Source organism: Diadema antillarum, unplaced genomic scaffold, assembly GCF_040938485.1.
Source record: "Diadema antillarum isolate AM-2024a unplaced genomic scaffold, OU_Dant_1.0 seq00002243_RagTag, whole genome shotgun sequence".
NCBI classification, from domain to species: Eukaryota; Metazoa; Echinodermata; class Echinoidea; order Diadematoida; family Diadematidae; genus Diadema; species Diadema antillarum.
Genome location: NW_027272872.1, coordinates 2,768 through 29,725, shown reverse-complemented (window position 1 = coordinate 29,725; position 26,958 = coordinate 2,768). Strand labels below are relative to the sequence as shown.

At 39.7% G+C, this 26,958-nt stretch overlaps 1 protein-coding gene across 1 annotated transcript; it reads right to left on the bottom strand.

The window, feature by feature from the left end:
- On the bottom strand, positions 1 to 25,534 carry LOC139714348 (nuclear cap-binding protein subunit 1-like). The gene is made up of 19 exons (XM_071626057.1): positions 25,433 to 25,534; positions 23,932 to 24,029; positions 22,147 to 22,247; positions 21,916 to 22,000; positions 18,725 to 18,952; positions 18,026 to 18,169; positions 17,096 to 17,311; positions 15,116 to 15,213; positions 14,248 to 14,422; positions 12,914 to 13,041; positions 12,026 to 12,100; positions 10,299 to 10,402; positions 8,887 to 9,012; positions 7,697 to 7,796; positions 6,422 to 6,515; positions 3,836 to 4,054; positions 2,248 to 2,376; positions 1,407 to 1,520; positions 1 to 575 (listed from the first exon to the last, which is right to left on the bottom strand). The coding sequence occupies exons 1-19, from the start codon at positions 25,467 to 25,469 to the stop codon at positions 462 to 464; spliced, it is 2,385 nt and encodes a 794-aa protein (XP_071482158.1). The 5' UTR covers positions 25,470 to 25,534; the 3' UTR covers positions 1 to 461.
- Positions 25,535 to 26,958: the final 1,424 nt, after the last annotated feature.

Sequence of the window (26,958 nt, the reverse complement as noted above, 5' to 3'; positions counted from 1 at the left end):
CATTGAGGAGCATTACAAAGCACAGTAGATTAACAAAGAGATGAAGAAGAGAGGAAATAAAACACATTCACTGGCAAAACATTATCTCATCAAAACTGCTGTCCTAGGTATGGTCGAACTACTTGAGCAGATGCGACCCTAATCGTGTACACTGTTGATGGCACAAAGCCTAGATATTGTACGTTCCAGTCCTGGTATCTCTCACTCATGTCGCGCTAAACTGTTTTCAGTATTAAATGAACTGAGAAGCAGAAGGTCGTAAATGCTGAGAGATGGCAACAGAGCCAATGCAGTGGTGCATCTTGGCTGAAGAGGTCCTCATTAGTCTCTACTACACAAGACTGCTTCTTGAAGCACTTCTGTGAATTCTGTCATATGCATGAGCAAAAGCGTAGTCATGCCAGTTGTGCAAGGACCAGAGTGACCTTTGCACTTTCACCCCTAGAGGTTGGTGTGTGTCATCATGACTGCAGAGATCGGAATGCTGTGAAGACTTCCAGAATGGTGGAGTCGGTGTCGTTGGTGAACACCAGGTTTTCGAGCGTCGTGGTGTACTTGACAACTTGGTGGTAGTGCTGGGAACAGGGAAAGGAATCAAGAATTAGGATAGTGGAACACATTGATGGAACAGCCAATAAATCTTGTCATCACATCAAATAACAAACCAAATAACAAACAAAAAATCACATCCTACAGATTTAATCTTAAAGCAAGAATCACATTAACATGATAACTTCTGGCCAAAATGGATATACACAGTGGTTTAACAGTAATTTGCCAAGCATTTTTCCCCCCCCGAGTTGCTGAGATTAATGGAATTGTGATGCTCTTACTTATGAGCAATATATTACAGCAAAAATTCAGTCACCTAAACCTGACTTACAAATAATATCAAAAGAAAAGTATTCATATCTACTCCCATCATGATTGAATTTCTTGAACACATGCAAACTAAAATGTTTATTTCATGATTCTAAATCTGAACCAAAATTGTGAAAAAACAAAAATCAATCTTCTGATGGATTAATCAAATTTCACATTTCATTCACATCATCATCACTATAAAAACCACACAGTGGCACTGACAAATATAAAAGATCAATTCTTGACAAAGAAGTTACAGAACCTGAACACAGCCTGGAGCATCACATTCTCTACAAATATCTACAACGGAGATAAAACACATCAATGGACAGAGTATGTCAAAAAAAAAAAACCACCAAAAAAACAAATGAAATGAACAAAGCCAGTCTTCATTTATTTTGCCTTTTATAAGACAGCACAATGAATTTAGAAATTAATGAGTTTGAATCAGAGTCAGAGATACATCTTAAAATTCTCATTTAGCTATTCCCCTGGTAAGCACAATCCTCAGGTAAAGTCAACGAGTAAGTTGCCAAACTCACCACAAGGAAAATTTGCTGCAGCCTCTGGATGGCGTAGACAAACCAAGGCGAGTGGAAATCCTCTCCCTTGTTTTCACAGGACACCATGTGCTCACCCAGCACCATTACAAACCGCTGTTATGAACGAACAAACAAAATTATAATCATGCAGCCTTCACACTGAAATCACATAGCTCATTAGATATTTCAGAATAAGGCAGCCAATTTTCTTCGAGCTATAGGAATTCAGGGGTGGATCCAGGAATTCCGCAAAGGGGGGGAGGTGGGGGGTGTGTGTGCAAACAATATTTCTGGTGCTACTTCCGGCTTTCATCTCATTTAAAAAAAAAAAAATTCTTTTGTTTTAACAACAAATAAAGAGGGGATGCACGCCCGGTGCGCCTCCCTCTGGATCCGCCACTGGAATTAAAAGTGGTACCACAGGCATCAAGTATACATCTATCTGGATCTAAAGCAAAACAAAGACAAACACTTAAACTCAGATTATGTCATCTGTTTTCCTCAAAAGTGTAAAAATACTTACAGCCTATTTTCACAAAGACTTGGGTCAGAGCTTGCATATTTCGAGAAAATTTGGTTATCATCCATTTGATTCTATTTGATATAATAAATATTTCCATGGGAAGCACTTATCACTCTAAGAAAACACTTTCCAGTAGTACTGCTTCTGGTAGATTATACATTATTTTTGACATAAAGAGGACTTCCAACTTGCCATAAGTGAATATACACACAATAACCCTTTTAGCAAATATCACCTCAGCTGGAATTTGAGATAAAGGGGTTCTTATCCAAAGAAATGTTTAGACATACAATGCCACTGACGTGAATTCAGCCTTACCTGAAATATGATGAGGAAGAGTTTCTTCTCCTCACTCTGTGCCGACTCCAGCTTCTCGACAAGGGATTCAATCTGGGACTCGGTTGTAGCCTTGCTGACATCATACTCATCATCATCGCTATCCATATCCTGGTGAGGGGGGGGGGGGGGGTGGGAGGAGGGGGCAGGAGGGCAGAGAAAACAAAGAATAAGCATGATGACCCACAACTATAATTATTTTTTTCTCCGTATCAAAGTCTGGATAGGTGCAAATTTCCAGGTAAGCCACATCAACACACATACCGTAGGTACACAGATCTGAAGTATAACAATAAAGGTTTAAGTTGCAAGTAATCAAAGTTCACATACAGGGTAAAATTTATTAAAACATAAACTTCAACTGCAGTGTCAGCTATATCCCAGTCTATCTCACCCACATAAAAGACAAAATGTGATTAACATCCAACACACTGAGTACAATAAATATGGTTAAGATATACATGTATGGGTAAAAGGATCGTATAAGAATGTGTGATATCATTATCAACCCCCCTCTCCCATGCCCCTCTCTCTCCTATCATATAACACCTAAAAAGAATGTAGCTATCGGATTGTTCAGTTGCCCATATCGCAATGCTGATGTCACCAATTTCCATAGACTTCTGCGTTAAACTCATAATTGACCCATAATGTTTATTCCATTGCACAGCTCTGAGGTCATAATACACAAATCTTTGCTGCATGCACCAAACAGTTACAAGTGTGCATTCTGTCACTCATTTTTACTTTTAACAACTTCCACTGATCAAATTTGCATACGACTGACTGTTACTGTGCTACTCATTTGCCTTTCACGAAAAAAAAAGGTTGCTATTTCTGTACTAAATTCATGAATCTATGTGGACCACATCTGTTGACTTTCGAGGTGTTGTGTAAAATAAATAGTGTATGGTCTTTACTCATGCAACACAACAAGATTTTGCACTTGGTGAAAGATAAGGCGCACTATTCAACTCAGCTTTGCCTCATTGAATGGAGTGCCTCTATCTTTCCCCTCATGCCAAACCTCGTACCATCGCACTCGTGACCATTTACTATTTGTATATTATACAACACATGTACAGCTCCTTGCAATCTGATTGGATGAATGCAGGTTACATGACATTCAGAAGAATGAGCTATCCAACGCTCACTCTCAATGGCAGTGCAATAGTCGACTATTGAATGGCAAATCAAGTGAGCCAGTAGTGCAATAGACCCTAGGACGCACTGAACTTCCCGTGTGTATCGTAAAGCATTACTGCATACTACATACATGCACGCTCATTTGCACTGCCAGCAAGACCTACAGCCAGATCTAGGTCTACGCATAACTGTTAGTCCTCCTCCTAGAAGTTGGTCTAGACCAGGCCTATATCGTGTGTGGTATAAAACACATATTCAATGTTCATCATTCGCAACGGTTTTAATATTACATTCGGTGCAAGTTTAACCATTCTATTCAACTCCGCTTCGTGTTGTTTCATATAACGGTTAAACTTGCACGCTCATGTAATATTTGGACCATTGCACTCACAAACATTGAAAATTTGTATACTATCAGTCTCACCCCATCCTCCTTCTTCTTCATGTTCTGCCTGGCCTCCTCCAGCTCCGTCTCGCAGCGCTTGACGTGCTTGTTCATGGTGTTGATGGTGGCATGCAGGATGTCCCAGACATACATGCGGGTGAAGTTGGACGCCATGAACGGGGAGAAGAGCCAGTTAGCGATGGCTGGACAGCTGATGACCTGCGTCCGCAGCAGCTTGTCCACCAGCACGGAGATCCTCTGGAAGTGGAAACAGAGAGGGGAGTGGAGAGAGTGGTCAATCTATGTGGTTTGTCGGTGTCTAGTGTCAACTTTCATCTTCCATGTGTGTGTGTGAGTAATTAATGCAAGACTAAGACTGTACAATATATAGTCGCTGGGGAGACAAGACCTTGTATCTCATAAGTTTGGTGAAAATTACTTTTTTGGATTAATGGTCAAATAATCAGTTAAGTGATGTCCTGTCCGAATCCTAGCTGTCTTACCCCAAAAATGAAGCAACCATGGTATGTTAAAGGAAAGGCTATTCCATTTGATTTAGTATTTTGGCTATTTTTTTTTTCCCTCTCCGGAACATCTGGCATTTTGTAGATACGAGGTCTTGTCAGCCCAGAGACAATATAATAATCATATCCTCTGCTTCATCCAGGGTACTCAGTAGCCTCTTCAGTGTTAAAAACCCGGTAGCATGGGGGTTCATGGGTGGCCCGATTCATTTGCTGCCAACTGGGGCACATTCAGAAACCAGGAATAGCACTGGTCAGGGAATATGAGCATCAAAGCATACATTCATCAGTCAACGGTCGACTGACTCCAGTCGAGAATCATCGCTGTGTGTGTTTTTTTTTTACAATTTGTTACGCAGATTCTCAAATATATCCCAGCTGGGCCAGTCCCCCAACTCCATGATTCCTCAAGCTACCATGTCCTTAACACTGTTCTACCTGAGGACCCTGCCATTACAATTACCCCAGCATTGCCAGGTACCCATTTATACACCTGGGCTGTCGGGGACATTGTAAGTAAAAACATCTTGTCAAAGGATGTGTAGCAGCTCAACTTTTCTCTGCTTCTTTCTCCTCCACAATCTCCTTCTCTCCGCTCTGACCTCTGATCTCTGTCTTCCACACATGCACTCTGTCTCTCTCTCTCTCTCTGTGGGTTTGACCCTCTCCGCTGTTTTGTTTTCCCCTCGACAAGTTTCCTTATCAGGTAATTATGTAGACAAACTCTCACATGATTACTCGCGAGCCTCCGCTGGTTGGTGTGTTTATCCTCAATATTGAAAACGGATACAATTCCTAATATCGAAAGCCACTCGGCATAATATTTCTCTCTCCTGGCCAATCCCAGACACCGCTAGAAGCACACGACTTCTGAGGCGGCCGCCGTATAATGGGTAAAGATAAGGCCGCCGATTGATAATATCCAAACACAGTAGACCCCTGTCAAAAGTGACAAGTGATTTGTAATTTTCTTTAACCCCACTGTTTCACCGCTTACCGGAGATGTGAGTCATCTCAATGTTGAGATTGTGTATAAATAGTGATTGCTGAATATTGTGAAACAGTTACTTGCACCACGACTCGGCCATGTGATACCTCTTCGAATAAAAGCTGCAATTACCTCATGTACTTCTTGCGTACCCCGAGTCTGATTTCTCTACAACTTTAATTAGTAAGTGTGACTGTGGATCTGTGTATAATTGCACCTGCAATACGAACAATACAACTCACACACACACACATCATCTATTCTCACTAAAGATGTAAGCACTAGACTGGATTTGAACTCTGGTCCTCCAACTGACAGTCAGGAGTCTTGTCCACTATGCCACAGTGCCTTCCTTTAATACAAAGTATACATCAGTTGTCCATTTCAATTCCAAATTAGTCTCCATTTCAAAAGAGCAAATATTACTCCACCTCATTCACACAACCTCATGCTGGCACAATTTTCCTACCGAAATAATCAAATCGACCCTAAACGGTTGCACTAAATTAGAATGTGTTAAAAGCAATTTAAATGTTCAATCTAGCACTGCAATGGATGCACCCCACTCCAAACACATGTTCTGCTGCCCCTACATGGCAGGCTCACTGACATAAAATGATCTTGGAATGACACAGTTAAAGGAGACCTCTGGATGATTTTCAGAGTTTTACATTTGAACAACGATAAATTACTTACACCGAGTACAACGTTTCAGAATTTACAGTGATTGGGATGAGGAATAAAAATGCTTTTAAAATTTATAACAAATTGCAATGAGCGAGGATGATGACATGGCAGCCTCACAAAAAGAATGCATGAGTTGGGGTTCAAGATAACAGAACAAAAGAAGAAGGTATACATACGTTCTACACAGGTGAACTTAATTGTCAATCAAGCGGTATTGTAATGGAATAACACTGCTACATTTCTGAAATAGGTGAGGCTCCTATGTCATCAAAACTGTTCAGTGTACTTTGTTTAAGATTTTTCAGAGTATTGGTTTCTCTGCTCAAAGATCACAATAAATTCCACAAATCTATACATGGAGCTGTCGATTTATGTACTACACGATATGAAATTATGAAAATCGTCTGGAATGCCCCTTTAACCCACCTGTGGCTGATTCTGCCAGACGTCCTTGATGACACGTAAGACATAGATCTGGCTCTCTTCAGTGTCTGCAAGCTGCCTCAGCACTGAGTGGAATCTAAGGGAACAAGAGAAGAGTTTCTTTGTAAGAAAAAAAATACATTGGCAAAACAAGCAATATATAATACTTTAATGATTTGGATATTGAAAAATATGTTTCATTTTGTCATTTCTTAGTGTACTGTAAAGCAAGGTTTTTTTCACGGCATGAAATGTTTGTGAATTGCTACTGGCATTCAATGCATACAATACTGACAAGAACTTTCACATGCATTTTAATTTCACGAATCTTGGCTTTCACAAAATTTGCGAAATTTAAATGTATGTGAAACATTTCTGGTTTTACAGTATACTCTACTCTGTGATAGATATGTTGGTGATATTCCTGAGTGAAGTCACAGCTGAAAAATTCAGTTTTTGGCTTAAGTTCTTGAACTTTGACCTCCTGGGGATTTTGCCCAAAATCTAATTTGCACATCTTTATCTTATTAGTATAATTGGGTCAGATGCCTATAAAATCCAATCAGACGTTTTTCATAAATCATGATAATGAAGTATGGGACAGGCACAAGTAGATGAATGGACAGAAGGATGGAAAACCCCAAAATGCCTCTGACAATCTTTGGGGCTGAGGCATAAATGCAAACAAATGCCCATGAGTAAACTTGAAAAGCACTTGGGGAGTGCAGACCTCCACCTAGCTGCTCATTTCCATCCATACACACATGCTGAAAATCACCAAATTTCCCAACATAGAAGACTTTTGTTTACGTCATCTGCTCTAAGCTGCATGGCATCTCGCCCGAGCAGAGCATGCGCTTTAGAGCAAGTATGTAAACCTCAAATACAAGCAGCTTGAACAAGTTCATTGACCCTACATGTATCTACAAAAAGATTTAAAAATGCTTCAAAAATTCATAAATAAATTCATAAATCCTGGATCACTACCAAAATGTAATCATCCGTTCGTTGGGTCATTTTTTAACTTTACCTGCAAGTTAAATCAAATTCTGTCAACAACTTTTTGAGTTATGTTGCAAACAGACAAACAACCAAACAGACAAACAGACAAATGCCGATGAAAACATACATTGTATAACCTCCTTTCTTGGCAGAGGTAATAACTGTGAAAGTGAGCTACATGTATGTATGCACTGGCTTACTGTATCCCACAGTGACGTGTAGGCTTGAGGAAAGGGGGGGGGGGAATCTGATTATCTTTCACCCTGACTAACTTACTTTGCCAGGGCGCTGAATGAGTGACTGAAGGACTTGCTGCCCAGGTGGAGCAGTGTCTGCACAAACACATCAATCTTCAGTGCATTGAAACTTGTCTCATCTGGTGAAAAGAACATTCAAACAGGACTTGGGTTTATCACATACAATGGGTTAAATAAATGACAAAACAAACAACATAACATAACATAACAAACCTCATGATCTCTGTTTCGAAACAGTATTTTTCTGGTAGCAAAGCATTGAGACAAATACATAATGGTATGTGAAACAAAAGATCATTTATAGTTACGCAAGAAAAATGGAATCATTTGTCAGGATTTGTACTTATTTTCTTGAGGAGAGCATCAAGGAAACTATGATGTTATTCCACAACACAACTGAGAATACACATGACCATAATCATCAACTTTGCTCAGAATATTAAAAAATTCTGTGGTAGAAAAGCAATCGGGGGTGGGGGAGGGGACAAGGGAACCTCTTTACCGCTTTGGTTTAACCAAGTTCATTAATATCTTTTAACCCATTGAGGATGAGTCCCGAGTATACTAGGGCAAGCGTCTATGGGGCAATGCGTGTTGTAGCAAAATCAAACCGTCCTCTACGGGTTAAATGGCACCTTTCAACCATGTTGCATTGCAGGGAGAGATGACCATCAAATCATGATCTCGTTTTATGGAACGGGTCAAGAAAATCCTCACTGATCAAGAGCTGTGTATCAATTTTGACTGGTTGTGCACTTAATACCGAAAAATCATTGTGATCACTGGCAAGAGACACTGTAAACATGCCATTGTGCACTTGTAGCAAAGTGTTCAAGCACTGAACAGTAAGATATGGCCAGTCATGCATCCAGTAATTACTGATGCCCAATTTGCATCTATGGCAAGCCAAAAGGAAATGTGTCCTATAAATTTGCCAAGCGGCGGTAATTGTCGGAAATACAATTAAAAAAGATGAGCATTTGGCTAAAATTTGTCCATTCTATAAAACAGATGATGCACATGTATTTTCATGTGTCAGTTGGAATAGTGCGCATGTAGTAACTACCGGTACGCAATCTCGTCTAAACCCACGCAGCTGCACCTCCTGGGTTGAACAATTCCATAGTTACCTAATACACACAATTTCGCAGATGCACTCAGAACTTTGCATCATTTGAATGCTGTCCTAACAAAATCACCACCACTAACCCTCCATGCCGTCCACATCCTTGGGGTTGGGCGTTTCCTTTAGAATGTCAAGGATCATCTCCGGGGTGCCCCTCTTCCTGATTGCCTCCGTCAGATTCTGGGCGACAGTGTACCCCGGTAAGGACTCTGTCCAGTCAGAAGAGTGGGAAAAAGGGCAATATTGTCATTCAAAATACAGTAGTTGCTCAACTGTACACACACACGAACTATGCAATGCTGATAAAACATACTGAGATTGCAACATATACTCTTTGTATTTTTGTTTTCAATTATTTCCTTCTCCTAATTCTCATTTCATTTGAAGTGAAGCACAAGTTTGATTTCAAAGGTGGATAAATTACTCCATGATGACAATGTTGAAGAGGAATTTTTGGCAAGGTACGATCAAATAGTAATTTAACAGCATGTACACCCTTCAATGCATTTGTACAACTCAGACAGTGGTGAAGTATGTTTACCTTGCAGAGAATTGCTTTGATATGTAACATTAACTTTTTTCAGTCACATTTTGACACCTATTTTGAATAGTTCATTCTCAAAACATCCACACATTACATGTTTGTATATATCTGTCAAGAAATGTGAAACGTGTGCTGGAACAAGATGTATGCACTTTGTCGTCAGAATGCAGTTTAATGTTTGCCCTTCAGTCCATATTTTGATGTTCCTCTCAGCGTATTAGACATGATATCTTTAGTCTTCCTTAGCAAGCATTGGAAACAGAAAGAAGGGAGACAGAAACCACAAGACATGATGATATGTCTCATCACCACAACCCTGAACCAGAAGGTGGCTTAATCAAACTTTCAGCTCATGGCATTTCATTTTGAGACCACCTGTAACGTTGTGATGGGAATTTACAGGGCACGTGAGAGTTTCCAACAAAGAAGTAGGCCGTGGGTTGGCCACTGCAAAATTAGGCATGGTCAGACTGGCAAAAGATCGAGAAGTTTAAGATCACGAAGTCTTTGCGATCTTTTGTCGTGCGGTCACACTGGCAGCAAAACTTTAGATCAAGACATTTTGGTCATTAGTGCACGCGTGCGACAAAGAAGAAAAAGCGCGCCGTCCGATGGCTAGTGATTGTGACGTAACAATGCACGCCTGTACATGACAATGGCCTCACGCTTCAGAGACACTGCCCGCAAGCAGGTGGTGGACTGGTCACGTGACAAAGATCGCAAAGTTTCAGTTTCTCACAGTAACACTGGCAAAAGATCGAGAAGTTTGGTGGGGGTGGGGGAAAAATCCCTAGTTGATGTGGGAAGTGCGTGAGAAGTTTTGCGGGAAGTTTCGCGAGAAGTTTGCAGTCACACTGGCAAAACTTCCAGATCTTAAAGATCGCGATCTTAAACTTCTTGATCTTTTGCCAGTCTGACCGCGTCTATTGTAAACGAAAATTGTCTGCCCACCTGCCCCTTCTTGACCGTACTTGTAGACCGGCTCCGGAGGACTTGGCATCAGGGGTGCATACGATTCGGGGACACTCTCTGCAATCCGTTGGTGGTATGACAATCTGGGTAAAATCAGGCACAGTAATTCATCTTTGAAGTTCCTTTCTGTCTTAGAACAGATATACTTACAAGGCAAACATATACTTTACAACTTCAGCAGGCAAAAATGGTGAAGTATAATTCAAACTAACACATGAGAATAAAAATGTTACAATGGTCATATATCTCATCAACAGATAAACTACAAATATCATTGGGTGGTAGAAGGCTTCACAGTGCACCACGTATTCTTTCTAGAGTATGTGAGTGGCCCTGAAAAGGGCCTACCCAATCCCGACGTTTCGGCAAGCATGTTCTCGCCGTTCTCAAGGCGAGAACATGTGAGAACATGCTTGCCGAAACGTCGGGATTGGGTAGGCCCTTTTCAGGGCCACTCACATACTCCAGAAAGAATACGTGGTGCACCATGAAGCCTTTTGAAACCCAACGTTCTACCACCACGGAAGCCTTCAAAGATTTCATACAAATATCATGTTCTCACAATGCTGTCAGGGGCCTTGCCTGTAAGAATTTTGTTTGTTTGTTTGTTTGTTTGTTCATTTTCCATCTGAGAAGATGGCTGGATAGCCTATATTCAGCTATGCTAAGCTGGTCTTCCATGGGGTCCAGTTCGATGTGAGGCAGGACCACTTCACCAGGTTAAACACCCGGCTCTTTGTGATGAATGAATGAAGCGGGGTCTTTTAAGTGCATGAGTTGTGACTCCCTCACACACGGGACCTCCATTTTATGTCCTATCCAAGGGACAGAGTGTTTTGCCTCTTGCTAGAGGGGACGGTATGATTGCACACAACATTGCTCAGTCCAGACTCAGGTTCGAACCCAGGTCGCTTGGGTCGGAGGCAGAAGCGCTACCGACTGAGCCAACTCACCGCCCTCTAGGTGAGATTAAGTGAAACAGAAGGAAAACAGTACAGTAGATTTCCCTGAAGTAACATTATTGTCTGAAAAATCATTTAAATCAAGATTTTGATAATGGCAACTACAATTGTATGTAACAATTTTGTTTGACAGCCGCAGATGGATTGTTAACTATTGTGAGAAAACAGAAATAAAGACCTGCTTGAAAGGCCGTTTACAGTATGCAAACATCCTATCGTTTCCAGGCCACATACACATAAATCAAGAGAGACAAAAACAAACAAACAAACAAACAAACAAACAAACACACAAACAAATTAACTACCAACCAACCAACCAAACAAACAAACACAAAATAAAAACAAACAAAATTGTGAAAGAAATAGCTATTTTCTTGTAAAGCTTTGAACTTGGACATAAGTATTTGGGACAATGTACAATAAGTTTATGGTATATTCTTCAACTAAATAAAACTGTTTGTTCCAAAGGATTTTTCATGCTCTTCTCTTTGACTGACAAATTTCATTAATTTCTGCAGACACACAGTGTCAATGTTCATATTTTGCTTGTAATGATTCAGAAGACTAAACTTCGACAAATGCCAATTTGCTGCCTTAAAAAAAGGACAAAAAAAAAACATGTATGATTGTTTTAGAGACTAATTGATAATATACAGTACAGTAATCGGATCACTCACTTCTTAGTACCTGCTTCTTTTGGTATCAAGGAAATTGACTGAGAAAGTGTAAACTTTCCAGACTTACCTTAAACATTTTGTCAGCACTTCCATCACAAACTTGGGCTTTGGCAAATCAAGATCGACATTCAAGCAGTCCGTCCTAAGAAAGAACAACAGATGAGACATTTGGTTTCTTCCACTTCTTCAGAAAATATTTGTCTGAGAGGTAGTCTGTCGATCATGCAATAAAACTAGCAGATTGTAAAGTCAAACTACAACGGATAATGTAAAAGAGAACCTGTTAATTCCTACATTCAATAAGTATGCATCATCGTAAAAGAGATGAAATGTTATGGCGACAATATCACACAAGTATTCCTCTTTGTTACCATGCTTATGACGCAGACACCCAAAAGGATAAATCTGCAAGTACGACCACTTACTGAAAATAAATAAAATATCATCGCTATATGCATGAAAAGCACTAAAATCACCATTTTGCAAAATTTTACAAATTGGAATGTATGAACCACATTGTGCACACATTTTTCAATATTTCCTTTTTGTTCATGCACAGATCTACTTTTTCCCCAAAAATCTGTTCTGCAGAAATGTGTTGAACATACATACTGCGCACACACTAGGCTAAACTTCTCTTAATTTGTCTAAACTCTATCACTAGCACAGGCTGAAATGCACTTTCGAAACATGTATGTCAAGAGCCAAAAGGTTCAGATATCAATATTAATTGTCCAGTCAAACAGCAAACAAACTTTTACTAGAATTCTCATAAACTGCTGACTACTGGAGAAAGAGAAAGGTGAACGAATTAAGTTTCTTTTTTAATGATCCACCATCGAACATAAATAATCTGTACTGAACTTAAATTTTAATAAACTGCATCACATACAATAATACAGAGAGGAAGAGAGAGGGAGAGAGAGCAAATTGTAAGAAACGTGAAGAGTCTTACCACTCCTCCCAGCTCCATCTGAACTGGAAGTTGCTGAGGTGGTGAGAGAACCAGACCACAAACCTATCTGAGGACTGGAGGCTCATGTGATCCAGCCTCTCATACAGCATCTCTGATGCTTGAGCAAGCTGGGAGACAGAGGGAGGAGAGATTATCGGTTAAGGAGATGTAGATCGACTGCTTTAAGTACCACCAACTTCTTGCAATCAACTCAAATTAAGAATTTTCATCTACACCATATGTCCCCCCAAAAATTACAATGGTACCCTCTGCAAAGTAACTATAAAAATAGTGAATTAATCCAAATACAATTTCAGGGTATGAAACTCTAACAGTAACTCATTGCCCACATCTTACAAAAAACCCCATTTGATTTGCTTCAGTAGTCAAAGAGAAGTGAGGAGTTTTGTAGAGCATGTCAGGAATCTCTTCCCTCAAAGTTCTGTCTATTGTGTTCACACATTAATATGCAGTTCCAAGAGCATGCAAGTGCTAAACTTGGAAGAATCAGACTCATGACATACTTTACAACAATCCACATTTCTCTGTTATCGCAATGGGGTTTTCTGCAAAATAGAGCTAAGATGTTATATTCTAATACCCTGAAGTAGCATTTCAACAGCATAATCATATTGGGTATTATCAATGCAAAATCCGATTGTAATTTTTTTGGGACATACATTGTACTGCATAGGACGTTGGAGCAGCACATCAAAAGCATATATTCTCGTCCCCCTGATTTTCACGGTGCAATATCAGAGCGTATTGAACAAACGCATAGGCCAATGTATTAATTCCCCATAGACTATCACTGTTATCGGCTGTGCAATAATACACTATTTTGTCTCCTCTGTTGCACGAGTGGTGGCTGAGTGCATGGACGCTTCCTACTGTACTAAGTGCGTAAACTCTTGTTACAATTCACAAGCGCGCAAACATCTTGCTACATATGCAAGTGGAGTAAAAACATGCGAAAATATTGACTTTTATCCCAATATGAATGTGACATGCATTTTTTCTCCATGCAGTGCCGTACTCCACAATCACGAATTTAACCACTCGCAAAATCATTGGAAAGTCTCGATTCGTAAAAACTTTGACTCGCTAAATACATGGCATATACAGTACTCACAAATCAATTACTTGCCAGGAATTTCGTTGACTGATTAGCTGAAAGGAGGTACAATTACTGAAGTCTACGATTAAAAGTTGATTTGAGCAGCTGGGCCCATCCGTAAATTACTTTTAGTCTCAAACAAGTCCGTAAGTATGTGCAATGAATTCATCATGTAGAGAATAGCGCTGAATTTGTGCTGTCTGTTGCCAAAGGATACCACTTGTGGCAGGGAGCCCGGCTGGAGTTTGCACAGCTCCAAGAAGAGAGACATGTAGAAGATGTGGATTCGTGGGGCCTGAGGGAGGGCAAAGAGCTGACCAAACATCACCTCCACGATGACGTAATTCAGAGGAACCTGCTTCTTGGCGTGGTAGTTCAGCAGCTGGGCAGCACTGTGGTAACCATGGAAACGGGGGCAACAATGGTGGGAAGAGGAGGAGAAAGAGGGAGAGATAGAAAGAGAGGGGTGGCAAGAAACAGAGAGGGAGAGAGGAGAGAGAGACACAGAGAAAGGTAGAGTGTGAGAGAGAGAGAGAGAGAGAAAGAGAGCAGTGAGATGATTTATGTGTGCAGAAATAAATGCATCTACCAGTTCAGCAGATTTTTCTCTTTTGCCAGACTCCCCTTGACAGTAACGGTCGAATGTTCTGGAGGCGATGCATCATCAAAAAGTTTGGACACAATTGCGTGTAAAGAAAGATTATGTCTGACTTATAAATGCATATTGTGATGCACTTGATAAATATTAGTAAATTACTGTAAATAAGTGGAACCTGTACATGCAGGTGATGAATGATATTCGACACTAAAATTTAGCAATCTCTTAATAGTCAAAACTGGGGCTACACTTTCTGAAGAGTTGCATTTCTTGTAAGTACTTGGTAGCTATTATTGCCAATTCCATGACCGGTCATGAAACAAGAGTGCCCCCAACCAATACAAAACAAAACAAAATACACCAATATGACAAAATGTAATAAAATATTTGAACCAGAAATGCACCATATGACAAAAACAGGAGCCGAATTATGAAATATATGATTATTGTAGAATGTAATGAAGGTTCTTCACTGATGTGAACTCACCACTCTTTGCGATCCCTGAAGTAAGTGTTGAGCAGGCAGTTGATCTGGTCCTCCACCAGGTATCTCTCTATGGACTGAGCTCCTGGCAGCGGTGGTCCCTGGGCAAAGAAAAGCATGGTACCAACAGGTCACCTAAATACCCTTCCTCTTTCCTTTGCCACAGATGTGAATCAAAAGTCGCTGAACATACATAGCTGTACTGTGCTCAATTGGTGTGCACTCTGAAGCAGTGATGTGTGCACTCCCCACACGAACAGTTTTCATAAACATCAGCTGAAACCATAAATATACTGATTTAATTCCTGTGCTCCAAGAATGTTACTTCAGCACAAGGTGCCTTCATTAAGTTCTACACTTCTGCTTAACCCTATTCTAACTGGGCTATTTGAGACCAGGTTTTTACTGAGGGGGGGGGGGGTCAATTTTGACCCCCCCCCTTCAGATCTCGGCCGCCGATCGCATGATCGCCGCGAAATTTTGCCTGAAGATAGAGCTGGATGTCAACTACAAGATTACATCGTCATACAATAGAAAAATATTGCCTTTCTATTTTTAATAAATTAATTACGCAAATTTGTGCATGAAATCATATTTTCACCTATAACTCCATTAAAAAGACTGGAGGATTGCTAAATTTTTGTGTCAGAATTCCTCAAGACACATCAAACAATTTTCGTGTAAAAAATAGCTCAATTGAAATTAATTTCTTTTGTTTTTTATTGTTTTGTTAATTTCTTATGTATTTCACAGTTTTTTCAACCTTCTGTTTTCTATTGTTTTTTGGCCAAAACTTGTTGCAGGCACTTTTTCAGGCTTATCTACACTAGAATTGATTAATTTCAATGGTTAAAAGTTGAAATAATTTAATAATTTATATCAATTTAACCAAAAAACACAATTTGCATTGGATCTGCACACGATATCATGAATTTCAGCTATTTTTTGGTTGACATGCATATATGCAAAACATTACGTAACTTCAAAACGGTGTACCCGGACGTCGCAAATTTGGTCTCAAAATATGCGGGAGACTTCAATGAAAAAAATTGTGAAACGACGCAGCAAAAGCTTTGCGCGTTGCGAAATCGTGGTGCGAAACGTCGAGGGGGGGGGTCAATTTGACCCCCCCGGTTAGAATAGGGTTAAATTGTGTGATCAAAAGTAGTGTAAATGAAAAACTGCATATTATTTCATAATCGTATGTCATCATACATGTAATCATAGGTCATCACAACCAATTTCAGAAGCAATATCACATTGAAATACAATTCTTTTATCACGCAAAATATACCCCGATTACAACAAATTAACACAATCTCATCTACACATCCAGAAGTTTGACAAACACACAGAATGATTATAAAGGTGGAGCTGATAGTTGGCAGCCTACACATCAGAGCTGTGTTTGCAATAAAAGTCATCTGTGCTCCCTCTTTCACTCTAAATGCAGTTTCTACAAATTCACCAGGGTGGTGTTCTTCTATAAGCTGTGGGGAACCAATATGATTGGCCTTGATAGGAAAAGTCCCTCAACGGATACACAATCTGGCTATTGTCCACGACTACACAAAATACGAAGACAAACACATACATTTGTACAAACGAAAAACAAATGTTACGCATTTCACAGGCCCTTGTTCAATTCTGCAGAAATTTAGACTTTCACAGCAGCATGTGTATTTGATGTGTATTTGTTATAATCCCTGTAATTTGTACTGTATAAGCTGTTATTTTTGCGAGGGTTTAATTTTCGAGAATTTCGTGAATAATAGCTGGATTGCAAATTTGACAACACCATAAAATGTTTCCAAGTGCTAGGGTAATAATGCATTTACGTTAGCATCGACATCAAATCGCGAAAATGTCTATGACCTACTCATTTGCGAAAATATCTGTACGCAAAAATAAATAGCGTATAGAGTATGAGACACACTTGTTTACTTGCTAATACATGAACACTGGAACTCAAGAGAGCCTCACCTCGGGAGCGTCAGTGGGATCAAACATCCTGAAGACCACAGTGGGAATGGGGTAGACCAGCTCAGAGGAGTGGGCCGGGGGCGTGAACGGGGGCAGATTGTGGACCAGGGCCTCCGAGAGGACCGAGTGGAAGGCCATGTAGGGGCGCATGATGATCTTCTCCAACCACTGGTCCCGCCGCAGTTTGGTCACCTGCTGCCAGAGGCTGTCGAGGTACTGAGAGAGAAAACAAAGCGCTCCAAACATTTATGTCTGATCTCACAAATCTTGCATGCCTACAGTCTTATCATCTGCTGTATAATCTCAAAGTGGACATTTTGGCACGTTTCCAGTGGCATGAAACTGGCACAGAATTTCTTGCTTATTATATGTTACATGACTTCATATCTTTGATTTCAAGCTAGGTATTGTAAGAGTATAATAAGTGTTATATTTGAAGGGTTTTTTATTCATGTTCACGAGTCCCGTAGTATGGGTGACTTCCACTTTGCTGTCAAAATGTGGGCCAGGTAACTCTTACCATAGGATGGATTGTGCTGCCAAAGCCCTTAACTGCAATGGCATGAGAGAGATGTTTCACATGCCTGTTCAGTTGTTGTGACTGTCCATGAAATTAAGCACACTCAAAATTCATCTTTACACCTGCCTGAGCACACACACACACACACACACACACACAAAAAATACTCAAAGAAAACAAGCGTGATATCAGGCAGGCAATTAAAAGGAAGCTATCAAATATTCAGACAAAACAGTATCAATCCAGTCTGCATATCAATATATACTCACATTGTTTAGAATCTCAAAACGTGTTTTCAGGCATAAAAAGCAAGTGGTAAATTTGCAAGACAAGAATCAAAGGTAATTTTCTCATCAAGTGCAGATGATTCTCACAATGACATGGATAATATCTTGATTACTCAAACTCACATCTTGCTGTTCATGGGCGCTATCTCCGTGCCACACGCGGAGGAAAGGGACGTGATCTTTCTTTCGCTTGCCAAGGTACTCCTCGATTGTCTTCATTAGCTTGGTCAGCTCCTCACCCTTTTTCTCATCCAGAGTGCAGCCAACCTGCCATAACATAATCAAGATAAACATCAATAATAGATCAAATATCCTTTTCCTGTAATGGCCTTTACTCTGCTAATTGCCCTATCTTACTAAACAGAAAGCTCAAGTCAAACATTTGATGGCTTGTCACAAACAATCAAATTATGACCATAAGGAGGTAACCATTGCTTTTAAGAAGACAGACTAATCTTTTTATTTCTTGTCAGATTATTATATAGAGTATCATTCCGCCATAATATACAATATGGGCGAATCAACGACAATATCCAACAAACTGATATCCCTGGAATGTAGAAACCTCTAGAATCCTTCATATGAAGTCTTTTTCTTTAATGTCCTTTAGAATGGAGGAAAACAAATCAAACAAGCTGTGGTCTGGATGCATGATGACTAATCATTTATGAGACCCTGACAGAACTGACTATTATAGACCAGAAGACGTGTCATAGTATATCTTGCACTTATCATCTTTATATCAAGTTCAACTGTTTCTATTTCTTGCATCTTGATTTCAATCGCTTCAGTTCGAGTCAACTGTTTCAAATTGCAACATACCCAAGGCAAGCTGTTAAGAACTGCATAGATGAACCAATCTGAGCGAACTTGTGGAATATCCGACTCCATGGTGACAGCTACAAAGTTTTCGTACAGGGACATCAACGAGGCCACCTCGATCACGCGGCAATTCACGAGGTCAGCAAAGAAGCGGACAACATATCTGGCTTTATTCCACTCATTGCTTTTCATAAAATCTTTCATATTCTTCCCGAGTGCTTCAATGAACTGCGTAAGAGAAAAGTAAGAAATCATTACTTCACGATCATTTGTCTATGTGTAATTAACTGTAGTGAGTACAAAAATTATGTCTTGTTCATCAATTATCATTATGTTACACTAAAATAAACAAAACAAGGAAAAGTAGAAATTACGCGGTGCGTAATATATGTCCCTGCCGGAAGTAGCATTTTGTAACAAAATGTGCAATATATATAAAAATCAAGGTCAAAGGTCAAAGAAGTCAACGGTCAAAATTCTGTGTAGAAGTTTTGAAGCCCTCACCTAGTGCCATCACATAAAGCAAATGGAATCGAAATTGGGTTAGAAATGGCGAAGGAGTAGCATTTTGTAGCCAATGTACAATATAGGTCAAAAATCAAGGTCAAAGGTCAAAGAAGACAAAGGTCAAAATTCTGTGTAGAAATTTTGAAGCCCTCACCTAGTGCTATCACATAAAGCAAACGGAATCTAAATCGGGTTAGAAATGGCGAAGGAGTGGCATTTTGTAGCAAAATGCACAATATAGGTCAAAAATCAAGGTCAAAGGTCAAAGAAGTCAAAGGTCAAAATTCTGTGTACAAGTTTTGAAGCCCTCAACTAGTGCCATCATATAAAGCAAACGGAATTGAAATCGGGTAAGAAATGGCGAAGGAGTAGCATTTTGTAGCAAATGTACCATATAGGTCAAAAATCAAGGTCAAAGGTCAAAGAAGTCAAAGGTCAAAATTCTGTGTAGAAGTTTTGAAGCCCTCACCTAGTGCCATCACATAAAGCAAACGGAATCGAAATCGGGTTAGAAATGGCTAAGGAGTAGCATTTTGTAGCAAAATGTACAATATAGGTCAAAGGTCAAGGTCAAAGGTCACAACTGAAATTCTGTGTAGAAGTTTTAAAGCTCTCATATAGTGCTATCATATAAAGCAAACAGAATCAAAATTGGTTCATAAATGACAGAGAAGTAGCAAATTGAACATTTTGATCACACACGGACGCACACACGGACGGACGCACGGACGGACGCACAGACACACACACGTACGGAGCCCGTTTCATAGTCCCCTGCTCGAACTCGTTCGGCGGGGACAATAAATAGTTTATGGTCTCCTGCTTTGTTGACTAAAATTAAAATTGGTTTTTGTGCATTCTGATTACAACATTTGCCATTATACTTGCTACTATTCAGTTTCTTCTTTTTGTCCCCGCCGAACGAGTTCGAGCAGGGGACTATGAAACGGGCTCCTAACGTGTGTGTGTCCGTCCGTGTGTCCGTGTGTCCGTCCGTGTGTCCGTCCGTGTGTGCGTCCGTGTGTGATCAAAATGTTCAAAATGCTACTCCTTCGCCATTTCTAACCCGATTTTGATTCTGTTTGCTTTATATGATAGCACTACATGGGAGCTTTGAAACTTCTATGCAGAATTTCAATTGTGACCTTTGACCTTGACCTTTGACCTATATTGTACATTTTGCTTCAAAATGCTACTCCTTCGCCATTTCTAACCCGATTTTGATTCCGTTTGCTTTATATGATGGGACTAGGTGAGGGCTTCAAAACTTGCACACAGAATTTTGACCTTTGACTTCTTTGACCTTTGACCTTGATTTTTGACCTATATTGTACATTTTGCTACGAAATGCTACTCCTTCGCCATTTGTAACCCGATTTCAATTCCGTTTGCTTTAAGTGATGGCACTAGGTGAGGGCTTCAAAACTTCTACACAGAATTTTGACCTTTGACTTCTTTGACCTTTGACCTTGACCTTTGACCTATATTGTACATTTTGCTTCAAAATGCTACTCCTTCGCCATTTCTAACCCGATTTTGATTCCGTTTGCTTTATATGATGGCACTAGGTGAGGGCTTCAAAATTTGTATACAGAATTTTGACCTTTGACTTCTTTGACCTTTGACCTTGATTTTTGACCTATATTGTACATTTTGCTACGAAATGCTACTCCTTCGCCATTTGTAACCCGATTTCAATTCCGTTTGCTTTAAGTGATGGCACTAGGTGAGGGCTTCAAAACTTCTACACAGAATTTTGACCTTTGACTTCTTTGACCTTTGACCTTGATTTTTGACCTATATTGTACATTGGCTACAAAATGCTACTCCTTCGCCATTTCTAACCCGATTTTGATTCCGTTTGCTTTATGTGATGGCACTAGGTGAGGGCTTCAAAACTTCTACACAGACCTTTGACCTTGATTTTTGACCTATATTGTACATTTTGCTACAAAATGCTACTCCTTTGCCATTTGTAACCCGATTTCAATTCCGTTTGCTTTAAGTGATGGCACTAGGTGAGGGCTTCAAAACTTCTACACAGAATTTTGACCTCTGACTTCTTTGACCTTTGACCTTGATTTTTTTACCTATATTGTACATTGGCTACAAAATGCTACTCCTTCGCCATTTCTAACCCGATTTTGATTCCGTTTGCTTTATGTGATGGCACTAGGTGAGGGCTTCAAAACTTCTACATAGAATTTTGACCTTTGACTTCTTTGACCTTTGACCTTCATCTTTTTACCTATATTGTACATTTTGCTACTAAATGCTACTTCCGGCGGGGACATATATTACGCACCGCGTAATTTCTACTTTTCCTTGTTCATTCTGAAATGTCTCCCTGTGCATTTCAATTGAACTGGGAACCAGCAACAAATTATTTCCTCATGTCATACCTTCACACAGCCTGTCATACATCACACCGGGTGTTGTTTCGTTTATGTCATATCTTGAAATGTGTGTAGAAAGTATTAAATCCCTATATCCTGTGTTGATTACTGTAATGCAAGATATGTTCGCGGCATGACATTTTCATGAATTGGATCTCTCACTGATCCTGGATCGCGTGATATTCGCGAAATTAAAATGCATGCGAACATTTACGGTTTTAAAGTATACATTGTATTCTTTAACTTGCTTTCACTTTCAGTGTGTAACTGGATAGCCATAGCTTTTACCTCTCCCCCACAACTGTAGTTCTTAGCATTGAGGAGTCCAACAAGTGTGGTGTAGACGGTGATCTTCTCCGGCAAAGCAACAGCACTGCAAGAAACAAAACAATGACAAAATACAGAGAGCAGAGTTTAAATGTTTGCATCCACATAAGCCAAATACATTTTTAAAAGAAGCAACTAAAACCTGCTGAAAAGTTAATGCCCTTGCATGCAGAAGATGTGATTTGAACTTACCAGTCACACAATATTTTGATGATCTTTGATTTGTAGTTGGGTAAGTCGGCTTCCAAGACACCTGCCAAACCCTCCAAGTTACTTTCAAGAGATGATGTACTCTACACATGAAACACAAAGAGGAGAAATTAGATGATAACACATAACTACCATGTATAACCAAGGAGGTAGTAGGCGAGCTCGCCTAGTACCTCCTTGATATAACTATTACTACTGTAATGACAAGAAAATAAGGAGTGCAAAAGAACAAAGCAAAAAAGGAAATGTGAAATCTGAGAAGATTATAACAAGTACCCAGGTACAAGAGTAACATTGTCTGAATATAAACACTTAATCCGTCAAAACCTCTTGAAAGAAAAGCAATGCCAGCTGGGTCATTGGTGAAATCATTATATCACTGACTTACATATCTTTTTTTATCTCACAAAATATAATCATAAAATGATTTCTTGAATTTGTGTGAAGTAAATAACTTCCTTCAATGACCATTGAAAAGTATGTGTATGCTGATATACATTGAATATTCAAGACAATGCATGTTGAATTCATCACCAGCAATTATACACAAAGAGGATCTTTGCTTTATCGAAGCACTCCTTCATAGCATGTATTGCTTTTTCTTTTTTTTTTAAATATACATCAAAGATATGTTTTGTACTTTGCGTTTGTTTAGTGGCTCTCACTTTCATTTTTGCCACATCTAGCATACAACTCGATTTGGGTTCACTGCGTGTTCTATCCCCCTCCCCCAATGCTATTGCTAGTTCACTCTTTTCCTATTCTTCACCCTTGTGTTGTTCCTTTTTTTTTTTGGTTTGATGTTGTCTCCCTATTCATCTTCATCCCTCACAGGTTGTCTTGTAGTCATGATCCTTGGGATCATCACTAGACCACCTCTGCCTATTGTCTGCTCACCTCCGTGCTTTAATCCCCCTGTGGCTCATTTCCCCTGACTTCTACAAGTAGGGTATCCCTTTTGTTTTCATTGTTTTGTGTCCCCAGCACTCCTCAGACTACACATGTATGCTTGTTGTGTGTAGCAGCATGGACATAGTGATTGCTTTCCCTACATGTTCCGTCATTTTGCCTTTGACAAAGACTCTGCTTGGATTGAAAGCTTAGACCCCTTGTAATATAATTATAAGTGACATTTGAAACAAAGAAATAGAGATCTCTCATCAAGCCATATCAAAGTCACAGTGCAATGGTGACACTGCTGATAGAAATTCGATCTCCGTTATCAGATGTTTCATTAGCATTGTCTGAATATATACAGTCTGTATGATAACATATCAACCAAAATATTAATGAACATGTGCCTGTGAGGCTTTCCTCAATTTTACTCATACAATGTACATTGATCTTGTATGCTTGCCTGATGAACAATTGTACATAACATATCATAGCATGTACACATATATAATATGTCAAAATGAATAGAAAGAGTAATCAAATAAAATACGATGCAATTCAGTATCCAATTGAAAAGAAGTCACATGCTAATCACTGTCCTAAAATAATGAGGTATCTGTCCCACAAAGTACACACAAACATATACCGGGTAAGCATAATGTATATAAGCATAAACTGTAATGCATTTGTGCTATAATGTAATATGTACACATTTTAAAGTAAACAAACCATGCACACTTTGTCTGAAGTCACTCATGGTCTGGTACACATAAACTGCTCAGTTCTCTTCTGTTCAGTGTTCACATAAAGACACTACAAAATGTTTAAACACCGGTTTAGAGAAAATAGAGATGCATTCTACATGTACTTCACCTTTTCTCCGACCCTTGTTATAAGGGACTCCAGTCTCTCTTCAATCTGTGCATTATCAGGCCTACGTCTTTTAGACGATCGATGGCCAGTGTCCATATCTGTAGGCAAAAAAAAAAAAAAAAAAAAAAAAAAAAAAAAGGAGGAAAGAAATAAAAAGGGAGAGAAAGGAAAGAACATTAATTTTGACATTTTGAGATAACATAAAGAGGGATGTATGGGTAGACCTGGCCTTATAAAACTTATATTAACAAATTGTGCAATATTTCAATATGAGGGCATTGACTTTGCAATATTTACTTTGAGTTTGACTTGAATCTGACTAAAGGCCCCACACAGATACAATGTATGAACCAATGGAACACAATGAGAACTTTCCCCCCAAACATATCAATGTATGAATGTAGATTCGGCTTCGGAATTGGTAACTGGTGATTAGGGAAATTTTGGATGTTTAACAATGCAAAAAGTGCCTCATTGCCCATGCATTCATAATGGGTGAATGCTTACCAGCTACAGTCAGAGCTGAAGAAGTGACTCTGACAGGTCGAAACCTGTTCTCTCTGAGATTTGCACTTAAAAGTTGTGAAGTACTGTACAATTTAAGTTAACATCTGGATCAATTATGAACCTTTATACCTTTCAGGTGAACATTTTTCATCAAAATGTATTGCTCGCTTGATCACTACAGCTACAACTGTACACTACATGTACATGTACATGTACCTACCACAAAAATGAACCAAAGTCAAAAGATTGTAACAAGGAGGGTCAAAATTTTGAAATTTTGCTCCAATTCTCAATTACAGCATCATACTCATAGTCATTGTATACTTTGCAGTGCAATACATACAGTACTATAACTACTAAATATAAAATTTAATCTACAAAGCAGAGCACCGGTACAATGTATGCTATCGATTTAATCATTGCAGTGGAGTGGCACAATTTGTTTACTTTGCACACACACACACACACACACACACAAACCCCCAACTATACAGCTCTGCATGTTGTACACTGTAAAGATTATGTCTACACACACATGTATATAATTTACATAAACTGCATTTAAGCTTGCAAGCAAATCCAACTAAATTTTGACTGCAACCTGGTTTTCTTCAATCTGTCAATGAAAATACAGCAATGTGTCATTGTCTTTGTCTGAAAGAAACCCATAATTTTTGAGGTGAAAGAAATCTTAAATCTAATATGGTATTGTATATTGGGCATATCTCATTTCAAATCATGTCTGCGCATATCACATGCATAAAAAGATCTGCAAACTTGCCCTGGCCTTTCACTGGGGATGGAGTGCGTCACTGCTGTAGGCCCCTGTAGCTGTTATCAAGTTTACCACACATTATATCATAGATGGGACCACAGAAATAATAGCTGACATTTAGTGACAATGTTTTTGATATTTCATGCTGTTCAAAATCAAAACGAGATAAACCCTTAGAAATCAAAGATTTGAAAAATCATTCAACATCACTTTGCGTACCTTCTTCGTCATCGTGATATTTTCTTCTTCTGGACATGATTTTTCGCGTTGTTTTCCTCTACTTTCCTGCTCCCGTCGAGGGTCTTTCTTTCAGAAGCGGCGCGTTTTGCATGTGGAACGAACGTGCAATGCAATACATGTACCACGAAGCATGCAGTATTACTGTACAGTTGTACGCGTATGTGTACAGTGTATATGGTGTACGCGTACGGGTGCTGAAGCTCCTTGGTCCCACTCATAGAGATATATCACATCACACAATAAAATACCGTACCATGCACTACGCGTAGGTCTAACGTTAGTGTGCAGCTGCAACTTCCTCATTGATTTCTGTGATATTCAACTGTCTGACCAGCTACAAACTTGTCGACTTTGGGGAGTTACAGACCCATCATCTCATCACAGACATTGATTTGTCAGCCAAGTGTCCCAGAGTTTAACTGTCATGGCTGAAGGGTTAAATACTCCCCAGTCATCCGCTGAACAAGAGGGAAACGGGGAACACCTTCCCAATGGCAACGTAGAAGTTATGGATGTGGACGCGACCGGTGGTGATGCCGGGGATGCTGCTCCCGGTGATAACGGGGATAACACGACCGATGAAGAACGGAAACTCACTCAGACAGACCACATAAATAAATCACTTCTCACCTCATTCCTGAACCACCTGAACAACCCAGCAATGGCTGCCCAGTTTCCCATAATGCAGATGAACGAGGAGGAAGATGATGAGGAAGACAGGAATGCTTGATGACGAGGCTGTAAATTTATTCACATAATTATTGTAACTAGTAATGATTGGCAAACTACAAGAAAAAGGTGGAGTGCCTGTAAGTGTTGTGTACAGCGGATGGCTCCTTGCAAAGATCACGGAAACTGGCCACACCCATCGGCATAATTGTGATGGAACGTCCATTCAAGCGCCATGCTAGCGTCGCCTTGACCAAGAGATCAGTCTGTATCTGGTCGTCGGAGATATGTTCCGCGGAGACTGCGTCGGAGGAGAGCGATAACGTTAGAGTAAAAAAAATAAAAGACTCCTCCGCACAGACGGATCTTTTTGTCTACGTGTAGCCATCGCCCAACATTGCCCAACGCCAACACTGACACACTGTGGGTTTCATTTTAAAATTGTGTCATGAAATGGTGTTGACGTTGTGAACAAGAAGACAACCATTATGCAGCTTCCCAGGAATGAGCAAGGGTAGTTACACTTACTTAGATTAACGCTATGTAGACTCCCTCTACTATAAACAATGTTTCACAGTTTAACCAGGATAATTGACTGAATACTGACGATTTGTGATCTTCAAGATCAAAAGAAGACCGAAGATCAGTGGCGACAACACTGTATAATCAGGAATTGCAAGAACATTGAATGTTGGTCACCACTTACAAACCAAACTACAAACCACTGGCACTTGATCAGGACATAGGCCCAGCTAGATTTTTGCTGTCAGCACTAGTACTGTCCATCATTTTAAAACTCATTGAAAGTAATAATGAGTCTAAATCCTCAGAGAGAC

Coding starts and splice junctions, on each gene's coding strand:
- LOC139714348 (XM_071626057.1), bottom strand. CDS start 25,469: ATGTCCAGAAGAAGAAAATATCACGATGACGAAGAAG. Junction 10,403..12,025: donor GTGCTGACAAAATGTTTAAG/GTAAGTCTGGAA, acceptor GATTTTACCCAG/ATTGTCATACCACCAACGGA. Junction 4,055..6,421: donor TCTGGCAGAATCAGCCACAG/GTGGGTTAAAGG, acceptor TTCCACTTCCAG/AGGATCTCCGTGCTGGTGGA.